Genomic DNA, 21229 nt, shown 5'->3' with positions numbered 1-21229 from the left:
AAGCTAGCAAGAGGCAGAGCCCAGACAGACTACAGATAAATTGTTCTTCCACTATGCCACAAAAGATGACTGCCAGAAAAATCATCCTCCTATGAATAATTGTGAGTGTCTCAGCAACAGGATGACTGTGTCTTAGGCTGGTATTACCGTGCCCCCAGCCTGAAATGCCTCCTCTCCTTTACACAAACTGTGCCCATGCTTCAAGATGCATCCCAAACTCTTTCCCCTCCCCATCCACAAAGTGTTCCCTGATAACCTGCCCCACACTAAATCAAAGAATTTCAGACTTGGATGGAATTTCAATGGAGTTCAATCCATACTGGAAAAAGAAATCTCACAACAAAACTTCTTGAAGATTTCCAAAGAGAAGGAACCTACTATCTCCTGAGGCATCCCATTCCACTTTTGGATAGGTCTAAGGGCAGCTAGGTGGTGGAGTGGGTAAGACTGCCTGGGTCTGGAGTCAGGAAGACTCATCTTCCTGAGTTCAAATCCAGCCTCAGACACTTACTACCTGGGTAAGTCACTTGACTCTGTTTGCCTCAGTTTCCTCATCTGTCAAATGAGCCAGAGAAGGAAATGGCAAACCACTGCAGTATCTCTGTCAAGAAAAACCCAACTGATTGGAACACTAATGCATTGTTGGTGGAGCTGTGAACTGATCCAACCATTCTGGAGAGTGATTTGGAACTATGTCCAAAGGACTATATAGCTGTGCTTTGACCCAGTAATACCACTTTAGGTCTTTTTCCCAAAGAGATCATAAAAAAGGGAAAAGGACCCACATGTACAAAAATATTTATAACGCTCTTTTTGTGGTGGCAAGGAATTGGAAATTGAGGGGATGCCCATCAACTGGGGAATGGCTGAACAAGTTGTGGTATATGAATGTAATGGAATACTATTGTGCTGTAAGAAACAATGAGTAGGTAGATTTCAGAGAAAGCTGGAAGGACTTACATGAACATCAGTCAGGAGGACATTGTACACAGTATCAACAACATTGTGTGTTGATCCACTGTGATAGACTTGACTCTTCTCAGCAATACAATGGTCCATGATAGTTCCAAGGGACTCATGATGGAAAATGCTCTCCAAATCCAGAAAAAAAGAACTATGAAATCTAGATGCAGATTGAACCATACTATTTCTATTTTTTTGTTATTCTTTTATGAGCTTTTTCCTTTTTGCTCTGATTCTTCTTTCACAGCATGACTAATACATAAATATATTTAATGTGATTGTACATATATAACCTATATCAGATTGCTTGCTGTCTTGGGGAAGGGGAAGGGAGAGGAGGGAGGGAGAAAATTTTTAAACTAGAAATCTTATAAAAACAAATGTTGAAAACTGTTTCTACATGTAACTGGAAAATAGCAAAATACTTTTATGAAAAAAAAAAAAGAAAAAAAGAAAACCCCCATTGAGGTCACAAAGAGTGAGACACAAATGAAAAAAGACTCAACAACTTCCACCAACTGTTGCTGGTCCTGCCTTCCAGGGCCAAGCAGACCAAGTCTCTTCCAAGGGACAACTTTTCAAAACAGGCCTAGGCCTCCTCTTAGCTAAAAACACTCCCAATCTGTGCCACATAAATTAGCACTTAATTACCTGGTGTGTTACACTGCAATCTAAGGGTTTCACAACTGTCTAGTTTCTGAAACTAGATTATAAACTAATAAAAACCTTGAAGATAGAACCTCATCTTCTATTTCTCTATATCCACAATGGTCCTTAATCTAGTCCTGGCATAGAGTAGATTTTTGGTATGTAAGGGGTTAAAATTCTAGCTATACTGTTTAAAATATCTAAGGAGTGGTCACCAATAAATTATAAGCGTTAGCAAGAATTTAGACTTTTAAGCATTTATTAAGGAGAATAAGAATTTGGTGAAGAGAGAGAGGAGACCTAGATTCAGCTATCTCAGGAAGCCAGCATTTCTGCTCCACTCTCCATGAGAGTCCTGATGAAAGAGAGAGAGCAAGAGCCTTGCCCCTCCTGTGAAACCAGGAACATCACACACACACACACACACACACACACACACCCCTCCAAGCTAATTGGCTGGTAACTTTGATAGACAGTACCCACAAGTAAACGTCACTTCCTGATGCCAAGGAAGTGACCACATGGCTTGCCCTCAGACTCCTTCTCCTCATGACAGAGCTTTCCTACAGTAACTCTCCAGCAGGTGGCATCACTCCAATCGTTACAGGTAAATACCTGTTCTCTAATCAGCACCGTAAATTCAAACTCTTTCCTCCAAAAAACTTCATTCCTAAAAGTGAAACCTAGGCATCATCTCTGACTCTTCCCTTACCTGCATCTCATTTACTGGTCTTCAAGTATTATCCATCTTAACTCCACAACATGCCTACCCTTTCTCCCTCTTGCTCCCTCCCTAATTCAGAGTTCTCTTGATGTTCTAGAACAGGTATGTCTCTAATCTATCCTATACATGACTACCGATTTAATCCTCATAAAAATGCCTCCTTCCAAACACCTTACATCAAAAACCCAGCAACAAGTGTCTAGTTTTTTCTTTCCTAGTTTTAGTATTTTTTTTGGGGGGGGGTGAGGCAATTGGGGTTAAGTGACTTGCCCAGGGTCACACAGCTAGTATCAAGGGTGTGAGGCTGGATTTGCACTCAGGTCCTCCTGAATCCAGGGCCAGTGCTCTATCCACTGCGCCACTTAGCTGCCCTAGTATGGTATTTAATAAATGTGTTCTTAGTGAAATACTTGGCACATCATGAGCATTTAATACATGCTGGTTTTCTGATTGATTGGGCAGATGAATAGCTATCAAGTCACTTCTAAAAGGTCTCTCTCTACCTTTGACCCTGTACAAGATGTGTCCAAACTCTATTTATACTTTTCCTATCCATGTCAACTTCTCTTTCACAAAGAAATTAAAGCATTAATTCCCACTCAATTGCTCAGAAAGGTTAAAATACTTGTATATGGCCATATAGTGTCAGAGGCAAGATCTGAACCCAGCTCTTGCTAATTTCAAGTCCAGCACCCTACCTATTTTGCCACAAAGGCAAAGGATCAATGTTTGAAGGAAACCGCACAACCAACCACTTTTGGCTTCTTCACCTTCCCTGTAACTTAGATCAAAGCACAGTTGTCTGGGTACCACAGTCTTGTTTGTATTATCTCCCCTTATTAGAATATAAGCTTCTTGAGGGAAGAGTGTGTGTTTTTTTTAAATACTTTGGCATTTGTAACCCTGGAGCTCAGAACAAAAGTACATAACAAACCTCAATAAATTCTTTTTCATTCATTCATTTATTCATTCATTCTTTAGTCTATGGATAGTCTACAGAGCTTAAAGGGAAGCAGAGTTGACAAGTAATCTAATAAAACTGAGCTGCATTGAGTAAAGAAAGCAGAGGAAATTCGCACAGCATGTAACAGTAATGCAAATGAAAACACTAGGAGGCAACAGAATTCAGGTCAAACACAATGGACACTATTTGCTCTGAGTTACTGAAATTCAAACATGTATCCTTCCTATCTTACAGTTAACAAATGGCAAAATACACGACTGTCAGTCACAGTTGTACTGAGAAGTTTAAAAGTTTTGCTTAGTAGTTTCAGAAACTATTTCATTTGTCATTGTATCTTTAGCACTGGCCGCAGCACCAGGCACATAGTCAGACCTTTATCTGGCCGGTTGATTAATGTGTTGAAATAAATTATTAATTGATAAAATATGAGATACCAATTCATCTAAGATCCGAAGGAATCTACAAAAAAAAAAAAAAAAAGACAACCCACTTAGGATTCTAAGCTTAAAAAATTAAAGTTGTACGTAGTAGTCAGAGCAAGGCATAACAGACAACCTGAGTGCTGCACGAGAATTTTAAAAAACAGCAACAATAAAATTGGAGAGAGATCTCCACTAAGTTGAGTTCTCTATGGAACTTTTTAAGAAGATACAAGGCAGGAGGAGACCTGCAATCTCATTAGGAGAACAACAAGAACAACAGTGCAACAAGAGCTGCTACAAAAAGCCAACTGGATTTATAAACTGCATTAAGAGAGGCATAGTGACCAGAGCAAGGAGGGTGAGCGTTCTTCTATACTCTGCTCTGCTCAGAGTCTGGAAGGTGGTGTTCAGTTCTGACCTGAATTTTGGATAGGACGCTTGATAACCTGGAGAATGCCAAAGCACGACCTTACTAGAAGTCTTCAAGAGAAGGCTGGATAGACTTTGTCAGGTATTTTGCAGGGGAGATTCTTGTGTGGGTCCAAGAACAGGATGAGTTGTAGACCTCTGAGATCCCTTATAACCCTTAGATTTTGTGATTTATGGAAAGACTTAGATAAAAAGTGTGTGGGGTGAAGAGTTGACCAGTTATGATATGAAATGGAAGAAGTCTCAACACCAGAACCATCCCAGTACCCATCCAGATAATTCAGTTAAAAAAGTGGTTCATTGAAAAATCAGGGTAGATACTACAGCAAACCCATGAGGTCTCTTTCTACACTGTGAAAGACCTAAGAGCCCAACTCCTCAATTTTCTCCATTCAAAGTCTGCAGTAGCTTACTAGGAAAAACCAAGAATTTAGGTATAGAACCACCCATGTTCCTCACTTTTGTAAACCCCCATTTTAAATGACACAACTCAAGTCATGTAGTTTCTTTCTCTTTACAATCTCATTCCTTCAGACCAAAAGAGCCAAAAGAAATCACATTCCTGGGTAGGAAAGTGTAAAAGCTGGAGAGAAATCACAGCCAAGAGAGCAAAGGCCCTTTAGAATGCCACAATATAATCAGCATCAGGAAAAGATAACAGCCTCCAACAGCGGAGAAACAATGACTATGAATTCCCATTCACAAACTGTGACCTTTCCTCTCCTTTCTAGGATCAAGACTGCACTTCTGCAATCCCTCAGCAAAGACCAATTTTCTCAGGTCGCTAAAAATGGGCAAAGAGAATTATGCCCATTTCAGGAGGAAAAATAAAGGCAAATCACTAAGCTATATATAGCTTTGTATTAACTTTGCAATCGTTCTGTGGGTAGTTTTTAGAAGTCTACTAGGTAGTCACTATCTACCTACCCCAAAGTTTTATTTTTCCTACTTTATCCACCCCACCCCCATCCCTTATCTCTATATTCAGATTAGCTGGCCTGAATCCCACCATCAAATTTATCTATTTATCATAACTATCATATTTCTTATAATCTATTAATCTTCATTTTTATCTTTGTGTCTCTAGTGTCTAGCACAGCTCCTGGCACATAGTAACTCTCTAATAAATGGTTATTGAATACAATGAAAAAAACTATTAATCTATCTATTATAATTATCTATTTATTATAATTATTTATTTACTATAACTGCTTTTTTTTAAAGCCCAGTAATATTAACAAAGTATGCTGGAAACAATTTCACCAACTCCCGAGACCAATTTCTTGGGGGGGGGGGGGGCAATAAAAGTTAAGTGACTTGGCCAGGGTCACACAGCTAGTAAGTGTCAAGTGTCTGAGGCTGGATTTGAACTCAGGTCCTTCTGAATCCAGGGCCAGTGCTTTATACACTGTACCACCTAGCTGCCCCCAATTTCATTATTTCTTTTTTAATTCCAAAGGTAATTAACTCTAGGTTGCTCTTGAAATTCTTTCCACTCTCAATTTACTTAAAATACTGGTTGTCATTTTGTCTTTCTACCCCCTATTTCTACGATAGTAACTGGCTTGCTTAATGAATGCTGTTTAAATTGAATTGTATGTGGGGTTTTTTCCCCCAAGATAGGTAGAGAAGAGACAGTCAGTTCCTTGTTTCCCAGTGTCTACCTCACTTCCTTTAGCACGGGATCCCACATTTTTTCCTGTTTAGTTTTATACACACTTTTCTTCCCAAAAGTTCAACATGGACCATCCAAGCCATCAGGTTTCTGTGAATTGTAGACTGTTTCCCAACAAGCACATCTTAGGAAATCTTGGCCCCAGGACCAGAGAATACACTCCCAGTTACTTAAGATATACCCCTTATAAACGTTTATCATAGAGCAAAGGTGTCAATAAAAGGCCTCTAGTCCTACCTCCCTATTATAACAGAGAAGGAAAATGAGGCTCCCAGAGTTTTTCAGCTATCTCAAAGGCAGCTACAGTAGTAAAGTTTGGGTGGGGCCAAAAAGCCTGGGTTTCGGTATACTTTTTAGCCCTTTGAGATCCTGGACAAGTTTCCTCATCTGTAAAATTGGGATAATAACAATTTCACTGGGCCCAAGAAGGGATACTGTGAGAGATGGTCCTCCTGAAAGCCTTAGGAAACGGTAAGTTGCTATTACCATTCTGGGCCAAGGTCATCAGAGTGAGAAAGAAGTAAGGCCAGGTTTCAAACCCAAAGCCTCCTGATCCCAACTATAGTGCTGTTTGAAAGACTGAGCAAAAAGGACACTCTGTCCTGAAGGTAAAAAACAAATAGAGGCAGTCCAAGGGGACTGTGTTTCTCTTTAGATATAGGAGAGAAAGCATAAAAGCGGACGAGCAGTTAGTTGCAAAAAGCCCCAGGAGCTTAAAAGTTTTCTTGCAGACTGTCCAGTTTGCTATAGAATCTCAGCTTTCATTTTAAAAACATGCTAAGTTTCTTGCTTGTTCTTCTCACAAACAGATTCTCTGTGGCATAAACAAACGTACTATTGTCTTACCTGGTCTACAGTAACAATAGCAGCCAGAAAGCAATGGGAACACACCAACTGGCATTTTACTTCAAAGCTTTCCTAAGAATTGACCGACAGACAAACAAAAAAGTCCCCACCACCTTAAAAAAAAAAAAAAAAGATCCTTCCACCAGATAAGTTAATTAAATTAACGGGCCTATTTCCAGAGGGTGTCCATTTTATATCTCTTTCAGATTGCCTCAGGGACCCGGGATGTGCAGTACTGGGCCTTCCTTTCACTTAAGGCTGCCTATTCAAATCAAGCCAAGGTATTTTTCCTTAGGTGCATACTCCCTTTTCCCCTCAGCATTACAGAGCTAGGTCTCTGTAACATTTTAAGATTCTTTACCTAACCCAGGATGAAACATCCAGCCACAAGAAACTAACACTTAAAAAGACCTACAAGGATTAGTGAGGGCAGCTAGGTGGCCCAGTGGATAGAGTGCTGGGTCTGTAGTCAGAAAGATTCAGCGTTGTGCATATACCTTTGGAGGGGGGGGGCGGGGAGAGGGGGGAGAGGAAGAACAGGGGGTATCCTGGTAGTTTTCAAGCTAGGAACCACAGACCTAAAGCAGGGGTTCTCAACCTGGGCTCAGTGAACTTGTTGCTTTTTTTATTTTTTGGTAACTGTATTTCAACATCATTTCCTTTGAAATCTTATATATTTATGAAATGTAAAAAATACTTTTTCTTTTTTCCTGAGATCAGGTCTATATAGACTTCCCCAGAATGCTAAATTAAGTCTCACAGTCCCCAGAAATCCTTCCTTTTCAACACTGGTTCTTTTTCTCCCGCTATACCACTTAAGGGATGTCGTGGAACTTACGCTTTAAAGTATATTATCTTCCATAACCCAGAGCCCCACATCAGGCATTCACTTGTTAATACCTGGGGATTGATTTCATTTCATCAGAGGGATTTTATCTTCACTTTTGAAGGATCTGGCAAAGCCTTTTAACACTTAATTGCCCTCTCTCCACCTACCTAGTTAATAAGAAACTTAAGGGTTTGGCAAAGTGCTCTTGTAGCTATTCCCAAATGCTTTACTTAGATTTGGGGGGGACCCCCCCAATTTCATCAGTGTGGGGTAACTGGGAGGGTGGCGCATGAGAGTTGCCTGGGACACTGAGAGATCCCATAGCCATTATGGGTCACACAGCCAATAAGTATTAAAACCAGAATTTGAACTCAGGGCCTCTAGCCTCTAGGCCTGATCTTCAATCCACTATACCATAACTTGCATCTTTTTACCATAGAAAATTGCTACAGAATAATACTTGGATTCTGTATCCCTCTCCCAAGGCAGTACACTATCATAACCACTAGGGAAAGGGAGGAGCAGACATTATAATTGTTGTTTTAATGGGGTACTATGGTGAAAGGATTCATCAAGATCTGGGTTTCCCCCCTAGAATGGATTTTTAATATGGGCTCCAAAAACCCCAACAGAGTTTGTTAACAGATTTCTGGGGGTTCATGAATTTGAATGAAGGGGAAAAAAATTAAACCTTTATTTTCACTAACCTCTTAAATTAATCATTTCCTCCAATTATGAATGTGAGCAACAAACCACAGTATCAGCAGTAACTGAGATTCTCACCAACAGAAATCATGTATTTTCATATCATGTTACAGTTTTTCTCTAAAAATATCTTTTAGCTCATTGTTCTATCTTTTTGTTATATATTATTTTATCTCGAAATACCTTTTATACTCATTACTCCTTCAGTTATTTAACCTGCCACTGTAATGCACGTGATTTCAGTCTTCAGTCTTCAATAGGATTAATTTCTTTTGTAACTCAATATGTTTTATTTTATGCATTTTAAAGGGTTTTTTTGGTTTTGGTTTTGTTTTGGGGGTTTTTTTGCAGGGCAATGAGGGTTAAGTGACTTGCCCAGGGTCACACAGCTAATTAAGTGTCAAGTGTCTAAGGCTGTATTTGAACTCAGGTCCTCCTGAATCCAGGGCCAGTGCTTTATCCACTGTGCCACCTAGCTGCCCTATTTTATGCATTTTTAAAAAAACATTCTGAGAAGGGATCTGTGACCCAGGAAAGGGTAAGAACTTCTGCTCTAAGATTACAGAATTTTTGAGTTCTTATAGAGGTGATCAGTGTCTCTCCTATTTTTGGCCTGCTTCTCATACTTAGCTATGGTCATCAGAAAGCAGATCATTTCCTTCCAGCACAGCAGAACCTGCCAGGGTACTGTAGATATAGATAAAGAGTTCTTCAACTGGAGTGAGTGAAATCATTTAAAAAATATTTTGGTAACTCATATTTCAATATAATTCATTTCCATTGTGATCCTATGTATTCAATGCATTTAAAACATTCTGAGGGGCGGCTAGGTGGCGCAGTGGATAAAGCACCAGCCCTGGATTCAGGAGTACCTGAGTTCAAATCTGGTCTCAGACACTTGACACTTACTAGGTGTGTGACCCTGGGCAAGTCACTTAACCCTCATTGCTCAAGAAAGAAAGGAAAGAAAGAACTTGCCATCCCTGCCTCTACCTTTCATGTCATTGGCATTTTGGAGAAATGTATAGACCGGCACCTTCTCAGAATGTTGTTTTGTTTTTTTTTAAAGTGAGGCAATTGGGGGTAAGTGACTTGCCCAGGGTCACACAGCTAGTAAGTGTTAAGTGTCTGAGGCCGGATTTGAACTCAGGGCTGGTGCTTTATCCACTGCACCACCTAGCTGCCCCAGCAAGTTGTAAGGGGAAAAGCATAAGAACAGTAGCAAGAAGGCCTGGTTTCACTTCTTTCTGCTCACTATCAAGAAAGGCCATGGGCTCCCAGCTTAGGTGCTGGGAATTAAAATTAAAAAATAAAATAAAAAGATAAAAGCAAAATATTTCCTACCCTGAAGGAGCTTACAGTACAAAAGAGTAGAGCAATAAATATTTATATCACTGTATACCAAACCACTGAGCAGCAAGCTAGTACAGTGGATAAAGCACCAGAAGGCTGAAGACTCATCTTCCTGAGTTCAAATGTGACCTCAGACAACTATCTGTGTGACCCGGGGCAAGTGACTTAACCCTATTGCCTCAGTTCCCCATCTGTAAATGAGTTAGGCAAGGAAATAGCTAACCACTCCAGTTTCTTTGCCAAGAAAACCCCAAGTGGGGTTATGAAGAGTTAGACATGACTGAAAAATGACTAAACAAAATACACATGAAGCAGGATGACCTTGGAGGAGAAAGCACTGGTAATTGGGCAGTTCAGGAAAGGCCTCAAGTTGAAGATCCTGCTTAAGCTGAGTTTTGAAGGATAAAAGGGACTCCAAGAGGTAAAAGTGAATAAGATCAGAAGAGGTAGAATGTACAGACAGAAGGACAGACAGAATCAGAGATGCAGACAGATATAAAGATAGATGGGCAATAGACAGCATTTATTAACACTATGCGTGAGGTGGACTAAAGCCTAGCTTCTTAAACTATGATTACAATCCTAGATGGGGTCACTTAACTAAAGGTGGGGGTCTCGAAAAATTTGGCAACAGTAAAAGGTTATGTATACCTATTTTATATACCAATATACCCAGGGTCAAGTAAAAATTTCTCGGGCTAAAAGGGGTCATGAGTGGAAAAAGTTTAAGAATCCCTGGGCTAAATAATACTAAACCACAGGAATACAAATATGAGTAATCAAATATAGTTCAACCTCTTTCATTCAGCTTACATTGTAATGGGGGGAGACAATAAAGGGGTACTTTGGAAAGCAGTGGGGAGGGAAGCTCACAGCATGGTGTACACAGAAGTGACACAGGGGGTTGACTGACCTATCAGAACCCAGATAAAAGCAGAGTCCAATGAGTCCAAGGAGGAGAGAAATAAAGTTGGAAAGGTAGATTGAGGCCAAGAAATTTAAATGCCCCCAAATAGCTTATATTTGATTCCAGAGTTAAAAGAAAATCAGTGGAGTTTACTGAAGGTGGGGTTAGGGGGATGGAGGGAGAAAAGACTGACATGGTCCTATCTCCATTTTTAAGAAAATCATTTGGGTAGCTATGTGGAGAATGGATTGAATGTGAGAAGCCTTCTTTCACACTTCCCCTCTTCGGACCGTGATCCTGTGATCACACCAGCTTCCTTGCTATTCCAAAACTGGTTTCTCCCATGTCCAAGCATTTTACTGGCTTTCTCCAATGCTTAGAATTTTCTCCCTCTTCACCTCTGACTCCCCACTTTCTTTCTCTTCAAACCCCACCCTTTGACTCTTCTCCTCCAAGACTGTCTCTAACTTCTCCTGTCAAAATCTTGTTTGTAGGGCAGCTAGATGCCGCAGTGGGTAGAGCACCAGCCCTGGAGTCAGGAGTACCTGAGTTCAAATCCGGCCTCAGACATTTGACACTTATTAGCTGGGCATTAGTGACCCTGGTGGAGTCACTTAACCCCAATTACCTTGCCCCCCCCCAAAAAAATCTTGTTTGCATTAGACTGTGAGCTTCTTAAGGAAAGGGATTGTTTTATGTCTTCTCTTTGCATTCTGACACTTAGCACAGTGCCTGGCATACAGTAAGCATTTAATAAATGCCTGTGCACTTGGGTTGAAGTTCAGAATTAAATGAATTGAAAAAAATATGAGAATGGATTAGAGTAGGAAAAGGTAGAAAGATCAATTAGAGATTATTTGCAGCACTACAGGCTGGAGGTGAGGAGGGCCTACGCTAGCTTGGTGGCCCTAAGTAAGTAGAGAAGAGGACAGATAAGAGATGTGAGGATACAAATAAGAAGAAGCAAAGAATTGGCTATGTAGGGTGAGGAAGAGGGAGATGATTCAAGAATGACACCTGCTTTGGAAGGATAGTGGTGCTCTAGAGAGCTAATAGTCAAGTTAAGAAGGGAGGGTTTTTATCTACAGCCATATGAAAAAATGTTCTCAATCACTACTGATTAGAGAAATGCAAATTAAAACTACTCTGAGGTACCACCTCATACCTATCCAATTGGTTAATATGACAAAAAAAGGAAAATGATAAATGTTGGAGAAGATGTGGGAAAATTGGAACACTAATGCACTATTGGTGGAGCTGTGAACTGATTCAACCATTCCGGAAAGCAATTTGGAACCATGACCAAAAGACTTTAAAACTATGCATACCCTATGACCCAGCAATACCACTACTAGGTGTATATTCCAAAGAGAGCATAAAAAAGGGAAAAGGACCCACAGGTACAAAAATATTCATAGCTGCTCTTTTTGTGGTAGCAAAGAATTGGAAATTGAGGGGATGCCTATCAATTGGGGAATGGCTAAACAAGTTGTAGCATATGAATGTAATGGAATACTATTGTGCTGTAAGAAATGATAAGCAGATGGATTTCAGAAAAACCTGGAAAGACTTCAGTGGACTGATGCTGAGTGAAGTGAGCAGAACCAGGAGAACATTGTACACAATAACAGCAATATTCTGCGATGATCAACTATGATAGACTTGGCTCTTCTTAGCAATACAATGATCCAAAACAATGCCAAAAGACTTATGGTGGAAAATGTTCTTCACATTCAGAAAAATAACCATGGAGTCTGAACGCAAACCGAAGCATACTAGTTTCACTTTTGTTGCTGCTTTTTTGTTACTGTCCTTGTTTATTCTTTCTTTTTTTTCCCCTTTTGTTCTGATTAAGGTGGAAATATACTTAACATGATAGTAATGTATAACCTATATCAAACTGATTGCTGGCCTTGAGAGTGGGGAGGGAAGGGAGGGTGGAAGAAAAATTTGGAACTTGAAACATATCTTTACATGTAATTAAGAAAAAATGTTAAATTAAAAAAAAAAAGCAAGGTTTTTTGGGGGGAAAGTTAACAAGTTCTGTTTTGACATGCCTTACAGGACATACTGCTTAAAGTGTTCAAGGGGCATTTAGTAATACAAAGGAAGGACCAGTACTCAGGAGCAATACTAGGGAAGGATCTATAGATCAGAGAGTTATCTACACAGAGATGATGGTTGAACAAAGGGAACTGATGAAATCACCAAGGGACAGTGTAAGGAGAAAAGATGGTGCCCTAGTGTACATCCACAGTTAGAAGGGGTGGCATAAATCGATGAAGCAACAATGAAGACTTAGAACAAATATAGCAGAAGATAAAGTGTCACAAAAACCCAAAGGAGGAGGAGAATATTCAGAGGAAGAGGACAGCCGGTAATTTCCTATGCTGAAGAGAGATCAAGAAGGATGAGGACTGAAAAAGCTCATTGGATCTAGCAATTAAGACAACTCTGGTAACTATGAGAGTGACTTCAGTTGAGTGATAAGACCAGAAGTTACATTACAGAGGAGTGAGGAGTGACAAGAGAATGAGTAAAAACTGTTTCAAGAAGTCTGAATGGGAGAGGCAGCTAGGTGGTGCAGTGAATAGAGCACCAGCCCTGGATTCAGGAGGTCCTGAGTTCAAATCCAGCCTCAGACACTTGACACTTACTAGCTGTGTGACCCTAGGCAAGTCACTTAATCCCAATTGCCTCACCAAAAAAAAAAAAAAGAAAGAAAGAAAAGAAGAAGTCTGAATGGGAAAGGGACATCTAGCAAGGATTGTAGGGCTGCCCCAGTGAAGTTTTTTGTTTTAAGGATGGAATCTGTGCCCATATAAATTATAAGCTCTTATGGGAGACTCCACTCCCTGAGCCTAGAAAGGAAAAACACAAAGACCCAGATCCATTTCTCAGAACCATATAAAAAAATAATAATAATTATAAGCTCTTAGAGAGCAAGAACTGTTTCTATTGTTCTAGTGCTGGCCACACAGAATTGAATGAACTTGGTAAGATTCCATCTAGCTTAAAAATCACCATAATTTTTTAAAATAATAAACATTTTTTTTATAGTTTTGGGCTCCAATCTTTCTCTCTCCTTCCCTCCCTCCCCTCCCTGAGGCAGTAAACAATCAGATATGGGCCACACATGCATGATTACCCAAAACACCACCACATTTGTCATTCCATACAAGAAAACTTGATCAAAAGGAAAAATAGCATGCTTCAGTTTGTTCCATCAATATAAGTTCTTTCTTTGGAGGTGGATAGTATGTTTCATCAATATCCCTTGGGGGGGCAGCTAGTTGGCACAGTGGATTCAGGAGGAACTGAGTTCAAATCCAGCCTCGGACACTTGACACTTACTAGCTGTGTGACCCTGGGCAAGTCACTTAAACCTCATTGACCCATGCACACACACAAAAGAAAAAAACAGTAGTCCTTTGGGATTGTCTTAAAAACCACCCTAATTCTAAACCAAATCTGACTTGGGAAATGAAGGAAGTTGTTGCTAGGGAGTCAGTGAACCTACCCATATTCAGATCAACAGTCTTCTAGATTTTCTTTTGGTCTGGATGCAAATTAGCAATACCTCAATAATTTAGAGACTCAGAAGGGCCTCAGGCACTAAAAGGTTGTTACTTGCCTAAGATTCTAAAATCAGTCTAAGGTTGGAAGTCCACTAGAACCCAGGTCTTCCAGACAGAGAAGCCAGATCCCTCTATCTGTTCTATCAAACTGTAACAAACAAAATATGCAATTGACTCAGTGTAATAAATAAGCAAACATACCTCCAGCAGAGTAAATAAATAATGCCTCCCACATATACTAATTTCAAATGTGTATAAATATTGTGACTAATAAAATGCAAATTCATTTAAAATTTTCTGGGATGCATGGTAGCTTTTTGGTATCATGTATTTTTCTCAATCAAAAAAATACTAAAAAAGCATCATTCATGCAGGAGTCTGCATTTTCTGCCACAGAAAAAGAATCCTTCATACCTGAAAAGGTATCACACTCACAGACCCAGGCCATCCATTAATCAAAGAAATGAGCTCCCCTTCTCCTATCAATACAATGCCCACTTCCACCATAAATTAGCTCTCCCAGTCAGTCCAAACACCAGAAAAGGAATTTTTTAAATACTTGGCTAAACAGGTTTCTGCTCTTTTTCTCTTAAGTTACTTAAGGAAAAGCAGAGCAAGGAAACTACCAAAAAAAATTCTCCCTATGAAGAATTCTGTATAAAGTCCATGGTTTACCTTGAACCTAGAGGGTGAATTGTCCTCATTAACAACACAAAGACTGAGATGATTTTGATAACCCAGTGCATATGCTTGGAAAGTCAGGGCCAATCAGATGGCTTCAGTAGCCAGGGCTTTTTCCAGAAAACAAAACAAAGCCAAAAAAAAAAAAAAAGCCTCTCTGCTTGTGGGCCACAACTTTGCTGAAAAAAAAGTTAAAAGGCCTGACACTTTTTTTCTTTTCTTTTCTTTTTTTTTGGTGAGGCAATTGGGGTTAAGTGACTTGCCCAGGGTCACACAGCTAGCACTTGTTAAGTGTCTGAAGCCGAATTTGAACTCAGGTCCTCCTGAATCCAGGGCCAGTGCTTTATCCACTGTACCACCTAGCTGCCCCTACATATATTTTTAATATATATTAAATAAACATTATGTAAATATATTTTTGTTTGTTTTTAGTGAGGCAATTGGGGTTAAGTGACTTGCCCAGGGTCACACAGCTAGTAAGTGTTAAGTGTCTGAGGCCGGATTTGAACTCAGGTACTCCTGAATCCAGGGCCAGTGCTCTATCCACTGCACCACCTAGCTGCCCCTTGTAAATATATTTTTAATAAACGCTACTTCTTTTCTGGAGCCTGAAGCCAGATGACTTCAAAATCTTAAATCTCCAGCCCTGATCATTCTCCAGCTCCCTTGGGAAGACCTCTACTTAGATGTCCCTGGATGTCCTACTGTTGGCAACTCAATCCTAAACCAACTCAAATCAAGTTTATCTTTCCCTAAATAAGTAGCTCCTCCTTCTGACCTCATTAATTTCTGCCAATGGTACCATCATAATCAGTCATCCATATTGAAACCTGGGTGTTAATTCTCTCTCTCTCTCTCTCTCTCTGTTTCTCCCTATCCAATTAGTTACCAAATGCTTTGTGATCTTTCTCAAATTCGTCTCACCTCTTTTCCCTTTGCCACTACCCCAGTAGAGGCATACTCTTTACCATCTGCTTGTACCAGAATAGCTTCCAAACAAATAATCCCACCTTTCTTCCCCTTCAACTATCCTTCCCATCTCTGGTTTATCTTTCTTCACAAATTTGCATGTCATCCTTGCGCAGGGGCCATGCTAATCTTCTCTGTATCGTTTCCAATTTTAGTATATGTGCTGCTGAAGTGAGCACCTGGTTTATCTTTCTTATAACCTGGTCATTATATTTCTGTGGCTCTATGACCTACCAATAAAGTTCCAACAACCTTCCCTGCGTTCAAGGCCCTCCTCAACCTGGTACCTCCCTACTTTTCTGACACTGGAACATGCTGCTCCCCTCCACAACCAAAGTGAACTACCTGCTATTCCCTATACACACCCTCCACCCTCCAAACCTTTGCTCATGCTCTTCACTATGCCTGGAAATCTCTTCCACCTGTTGAAATCCCATATGCTTCCCTTCACTGAATGAACAAATTTAAATTTCTATCTTCCCTCAGAAAACTGCACAGTGTTGGTCTGCACACTGTTAGCAGTTAATAAAATGATGGGTGAAAATTGCTTCTACTTTCCTAAGTCCTTTTTATTATAATAGCTGGTTGCCCAAGCAGAATATTCAAACAAGACACATAATTCTTCCAGTTAAGACAGTATTCCTTCTTAAAACTTCAAGTGATTGCTTTGTGTTTAGAGATTATGTAGCTGATAATCTGCACTGAAAGGAAACCCAAGTCTTTGGAAATTCACCCACAGTCACATGGGTTAATGTTAATGTTAATCCTACATATACCATCATCCCACAGGCCATCCTTCTGGGATATTCCTCAGACTCTGAACTACCTAGTACTGTGGCTGCACAACAGAAAAGCAAGAAAGTTTTCTTTTGCTAGTGGGGGCTTGGAATTCAGAGAAGAAAAGACACAATTGCATGAAAACTTAGAAAGGCAAAGAGGGAGTGAGAGAGAATTCCTGTTCTGGTCATTATGGATTTAAGGGAAATTGAAATTATTCTGTAAGAGCACCAAAACTAAATTTTGCACTAGGGCCAAATCAAGAAGAATGCTTTAATCCTCAGCCTTATTCCTCAGCAATTTATTCTCCCTTTAGCACAAAGCAGTGGGGAGGAGGGTGAACAGGATGGTTAATTGCCCCAATTAGAAAAAGATCTACTAATTCTGGCAAGTTTATGGATAAAGCGATTGGGATACTCTGGTCTTCCCACACCTCCCTCGATGCCTTTCACTTTCATCCAGTGGGAATAGTGTGGAGGGAAATTGGGAGTATGGGGAATAAATTCCCTCCTCTCTTCCCGCCCAGGAAAGAATTTTAAAATCACTGAAGAAAACCAAATGAATGTAATCAAAGATTGAGAGATAGTAATTCAAGACAAGCCACCTCCAGCTAACGAGACTACTTCAACCAGAAACATCACCTATTGACTCCAATCAATGATTGGTGCTACTTGACCCCCTCCATCCCACAAATTCCTAACAATGATTAAAACCTCAATCTTTAGTACTTTACAAACTGCCCTCCCAACAGAATGCACACAGAATTTAAAACAAAAAACAAAAAAAAACTAGTCGATTTCCTCGACAATAAATTCTCCCGTACAGAAAATAGCTTGATCCCACCCATTCACATGGAACCACATAAAGTGGGAAACTTAATCAAGGCTGGAGTACGGAGCACTGAAAAAGTTCGGTAGGAAAAGCTATCATCCCATTTTCCAATTAACTGATTTCCTCGACCTTTGGTAGGCCCCTTTGTCCTTCCATTCCCTTTAAAGGAGAATGTCAGAGTTTGCCCTCAGCGGAAGGGTGGGAATTCCCTCCACCTCCTACTCGACTAAACACCCCGAAACAACAGAGATCAATGGAAATGCAAACTACTTCGGATTACAAAGCAAACCCTCGGGAACCCAACCCCTTCCGAGGTCCGTACAAAACCCAAACGTTTTCAATATGGATTCCCCGGCAACTTTAGATGTGCAGACTGTGTGGGGTCTACCTCCGCTACAAACGACAGTTACTGAACTGCAACAAAAATTGCACCCGACGCCTTCAGCAAATGACGCGCGAGGGCCATTTTGTAACAAGCTACAAAGGGTGCAATAAAAACACCTACTACTCGAGTGTACGAGGCCACGCTCCCCTTTGTGCACACATCCATTTGTGATGAGAAAGCAATCCATCAGGGATCGTGACGGTGCCCAAGCCCTGGAGGCAGCTGCTGTGGCTGCCGCCCTGCAGAAAAGCGCAGCTGGCCGGGGCCCAGAGTCAGGTGCACCGAGCCGGCGACGGTTGCGTGCACAGGTTCCCGGGCGAGGCGCAGAGCGGGCTTGGGGGCGGGGAGGGGCGAGGAGCGGGAGAGGGGTAGACGCCAGGGCGTGGTGGTGGCGGCGCGGCGGGGGCGGGGGTGGGGTGGGGGCACAGTCTATCTAGTACCTTGATTTTAGACCTGGCGGTCGGGCGCTTTCCTGCCAGGTGCAGCACTGGCTCCTCGTTGGTCCTGGGCTCCGGAGCTCCCGACTGGGGAGCGAGATGGTCCCTGGGCTCCGGCTCCTGCACGGAGCCGCCACTGCCGCTCTCCAGGCAGCAGAGGTCGGCGCCCCCGGGGTCCCCGTGGCTGCCGCCGCCGCCGCTGCTCTCGCTGCTGCTACTGCTGCTGCTCTCGCTGCGGTAGTCCTCGGTGCTGTAGTGGAGCATGCAATCCAGGCTCACTAAGGGGGGGGGGAGGGGAAAACACAACACCGAACAGGGGCCAGTCAGTCCCCGCGGGGGTCCGTCCTGGGAGCCCTGGGAGGGGGTGGAGGGGGAGTATGTGTTAGGAGGGAGACTAAGCAAGCTGTTCGACCTCCGGGCGGTGCCTTAGCAGCCACCGCCACAGCCTCGGCCCCCGCCTGGGACCTGGGAACAGAGCCAAGTGTTCCCAAGTGGGAAAGACCTTTGGGTGGGGAGGCTAGGAGCCCCGTGGAGACGAGAAAGTGGATCCTCTTGCTTTGTCAACAGGAGATGAGACTAGGGTTGCGGGGGGGGGGGCAGGAACACGGCCCTCCGCCTCCCAGTTTTATCCCAAAGCAGCTCCAGTGGGCGGCTCTGAGGGTCGCCACTTTAGTTTGGTAGGGTGGCGTTGCGTAGGCACACGGGTGGGCACTGTGCGCCAAGGTCTGGGAGAAAGCTTTCCCAGAGAGGCAGCGGGCGGGCTGTAAGGGTCTGATCAATCAGCGGAATTGCATCTCCCGCTTCTAGCAGAGATGAGTTTGGGGGAAGGTCCTTGGGTAGGAGTGCTCGAAAGGTGGAAATAAAATCAGGGTAATAGGTATCCCCCGCTGACCCCCCCACTTCATTCCGTTTTGGCTCTCTTCCCCCCACACACACACACCCCAATCTACAGCCAGGGGTCCCGTAGTGCCCGGGTAATAGCGCCCACTGGGGGCACTTCGTCCAATGTCCCCGCCTCCCCCTCCTCTATCCCTCCTTAGTCTTTCCAGTCCCCCCCCCCCAACTCCCTCAGCGGGGATGGGAAGCCATAACCTGGCCCATCAGCGCCCCCGCTTCCTTCCCATTTGGGGAGAGGGGGCCCACGCGGTGAGGTCCCATCCCCGTTCCGCTTTCCCCGCTCACCTGGGATGTAGGTGTCGGCTCTTTCTTCGTCTGGGAGCTCATCCCAACTGCGGATCGCAGCCACTGGGTTCCTTCTCTTCACCAGGAAGACTTTGGGCATGGTGGGATTTGGAAGAATAGGAGAGAGCGGTTCGAGTAACCTTTACCTTTACCTGGTTCTAGCTTCCCCCTCTCAGACTGGCGAGCTCGCGCCCCTGAACTTTTCGGAGAGGGTAGGAGCCCCTTCTCCCCTCTTCTCTTCCTCTCTCTCAGAACTCCGCAAGAGGCGGCTGTTTCTCCAGCCCCGGGATTCCAGGGTTCCCCACCCCACCTTCCCGCCTCGCCTCGCCTTGCCTCGCCTTTCCCCTGCACTCCCCCCACGGCCCCGAGCCCTCTGGTATCCTAGCTGGGCCCCCACCCTGGCCTCGATCTCTCCGCCTGCTCCTCGCTTATTTCTTAAATCGTGGGTGAGACCACACGGAGAAAAAAAAAAGTTTCATAAGGTGGAATAGAAAATGCACCAGGAAACTTGGGAGTGAGCATGCGCCCTGCAAACATAACGGTGTCAACAAGCCTCCTTACCTGTCTGACCGGTTCAGGCGGCTCAGGTTTGTTCCAACCCTTCCTTAGGCATGAATGTTTGCAAAAGAATTTAACGTCTGAAAAAAAAATTTTTTTAAAAGGGAAGAACATTTTTTCATGATCCCCCCGCCTCAAAACACACACAGACACACACACATACATGCTCTTTCCCCCATTACATGCATAGTCAGTGCAAATCCCAGAGGGAAATCACAACTAAGATTATTTTTTTTCAACCGTGCATCGTGCTCTGTTCTCTACCCACCCACCCCTTTTGCGAAATGGCCGGGGAGATGAGTGGGTTTGTCCCAGATCACCTTGCAATCGAATGGTTCCGTTCTTCTGGGCTTGCTTAAATCTTGGCGGGAGGGGGGAGAAGGGAGGCAGAATTTCAGGGGGTTGCAGATACAGTAGCCTTTTGGGGGAGGGGGGGACCTGGAAAGATGAAGCTGAGAAATTCCCTCCCCCGGAACTTAGGGACGGCGATGTATACTTCTCTCCCTTTCCCTGCTCACCACCAGTCATGATGGTAGGGTCCTGCCTCCTTCCTTGCGCTGTTGGTAGAGCACAGGTAATGGGGGTGGGGATGGAGAGTAGGGAAATAATCCTGAAGAGTTATTTTCATGTTTAGTAAAACATTATTCGAAAGAAACTGACTCATGTTTGGGATCACAGGTCTACCCCTTGGAAGAGGGGATGGGAGAAATTGAGAGAGCTCTGCACCTTGAGTACACCTCGAGGGTCGGGAGGAGGGAGGAAGTGGAGAAATGGCCAGCCTTTTGAACCCATCTGCACACACACACATGTGAGATCAGTGCTGGCTTTGTGGGAACATACAGTACATTCCAAACTCATACAGTAGCAGCGTGGCTGGGGTTGGAACCCGACCTCTGCCGCTCCAGGCACTTTGCCGTCTGCTTTGCATGGAGCGATCTTCAGATGTCTGTCTCCTCCAGAGCTGCGTGGCTGGAGGTGCCGACCCTGCGCCGGAAAGGAAGGCTAGATCCTCTAGCTCCCAGATCTAAAAATCTCACCTGTCTGTGTTTTCCGTAACCCGAGAGGCTTCGGGCCCTTGCAAACACAACAGGGAAATAAACACAACGGTTTTTCCCCCCTCTCCCTTCTTCCGCCTTGAAGTGGACCTTTAGAAACTGCAAACCCGTTAACGGATTTCTTTGCTTTGTCCTACCTAGGCTGAGCCCTTCCTTGTGTGCTCAGGCTTTCCCTATGTACTTTGAGCCTTTAATATACAGGTCACTGTGTATTAGAACAGAGCATATTTGGTCCCTTGCCCTCAAGGAGTTTACGTGTCAAAAGGATTCCTGGCCTAAGAAGGTGAAGAAAACAAGGTCTCACCCTGCTC

At 43.0% G+C, this 21229-nt stretch overlaps 1 protein-coding gene and 1 non-coding gene across 4 annotated transcripts in view; both read right to left on the bottom strand.

Annotated features, from left to right (window-relative positions):
- OVOL2 (ovo like zinc finger 2) overlaps nt 1-20228 on the bottom strand; it is a 62803-nt gene extending 42575 nt beyond the window's left edge. Inside the window, exons 1-4 of one of the 3 annotated variants that reach the window (XM_043986040.1) lie at nt 20184-20228; nt 19867-19943; nt 19306-19395; nt 18127-18401 (exon numbers count right to left, since the gene is read on the bottom strand). In XM_043986040.1, the coding sequence (XP_043841975.1) occupies nt 18127-18387 (261 nt within the window). In that variant the 5' untranslated portion in view covers nt 18388-18401; nt 19306-19395; nt 19867-19943; nt 20184-20228. Of the gene's footprint in view, nt 1-18126; nt 18402-19305; nt 19621-19866; nt 20122-20183 lie in introns of those variants that run through there. The other 2 variants (XM_043986039.1, XM_043986037.1) reach the window with 2 other exon arrangements.
- Nucleotides 15765-15872, bottom strand: LOC122744881. Its single transcript, XR_006355218.1, has one exon. It is a non-coding gene; the product is annotated as a U6 spliceosomal RNA (small nuclear RNA).
- Nucleotides 20229-21229: the final 1001 nt, after the last annotated feature.

The sequence above is a fragment of the Dromiciops gliroides genome, chromosome 2 (assembly GCF_019393635.1).
Source record: "Dromiciops gliroides isolate mDroGli1 chromosome 2, mDroGli1.pri, whole genome shotgun sequence".
NCBI classification, from domain to species: Eukaryota; Metazoa; Chordata; class Mammalia; order Microbiotheria; family Microbiotheriidae; genus Dromiciops; species Dromiciops gliroides.
Note: the sequence above shows the minus strand (reverse complement) of the source record. Positions and strands in the feature narration are given on the sequence as shown.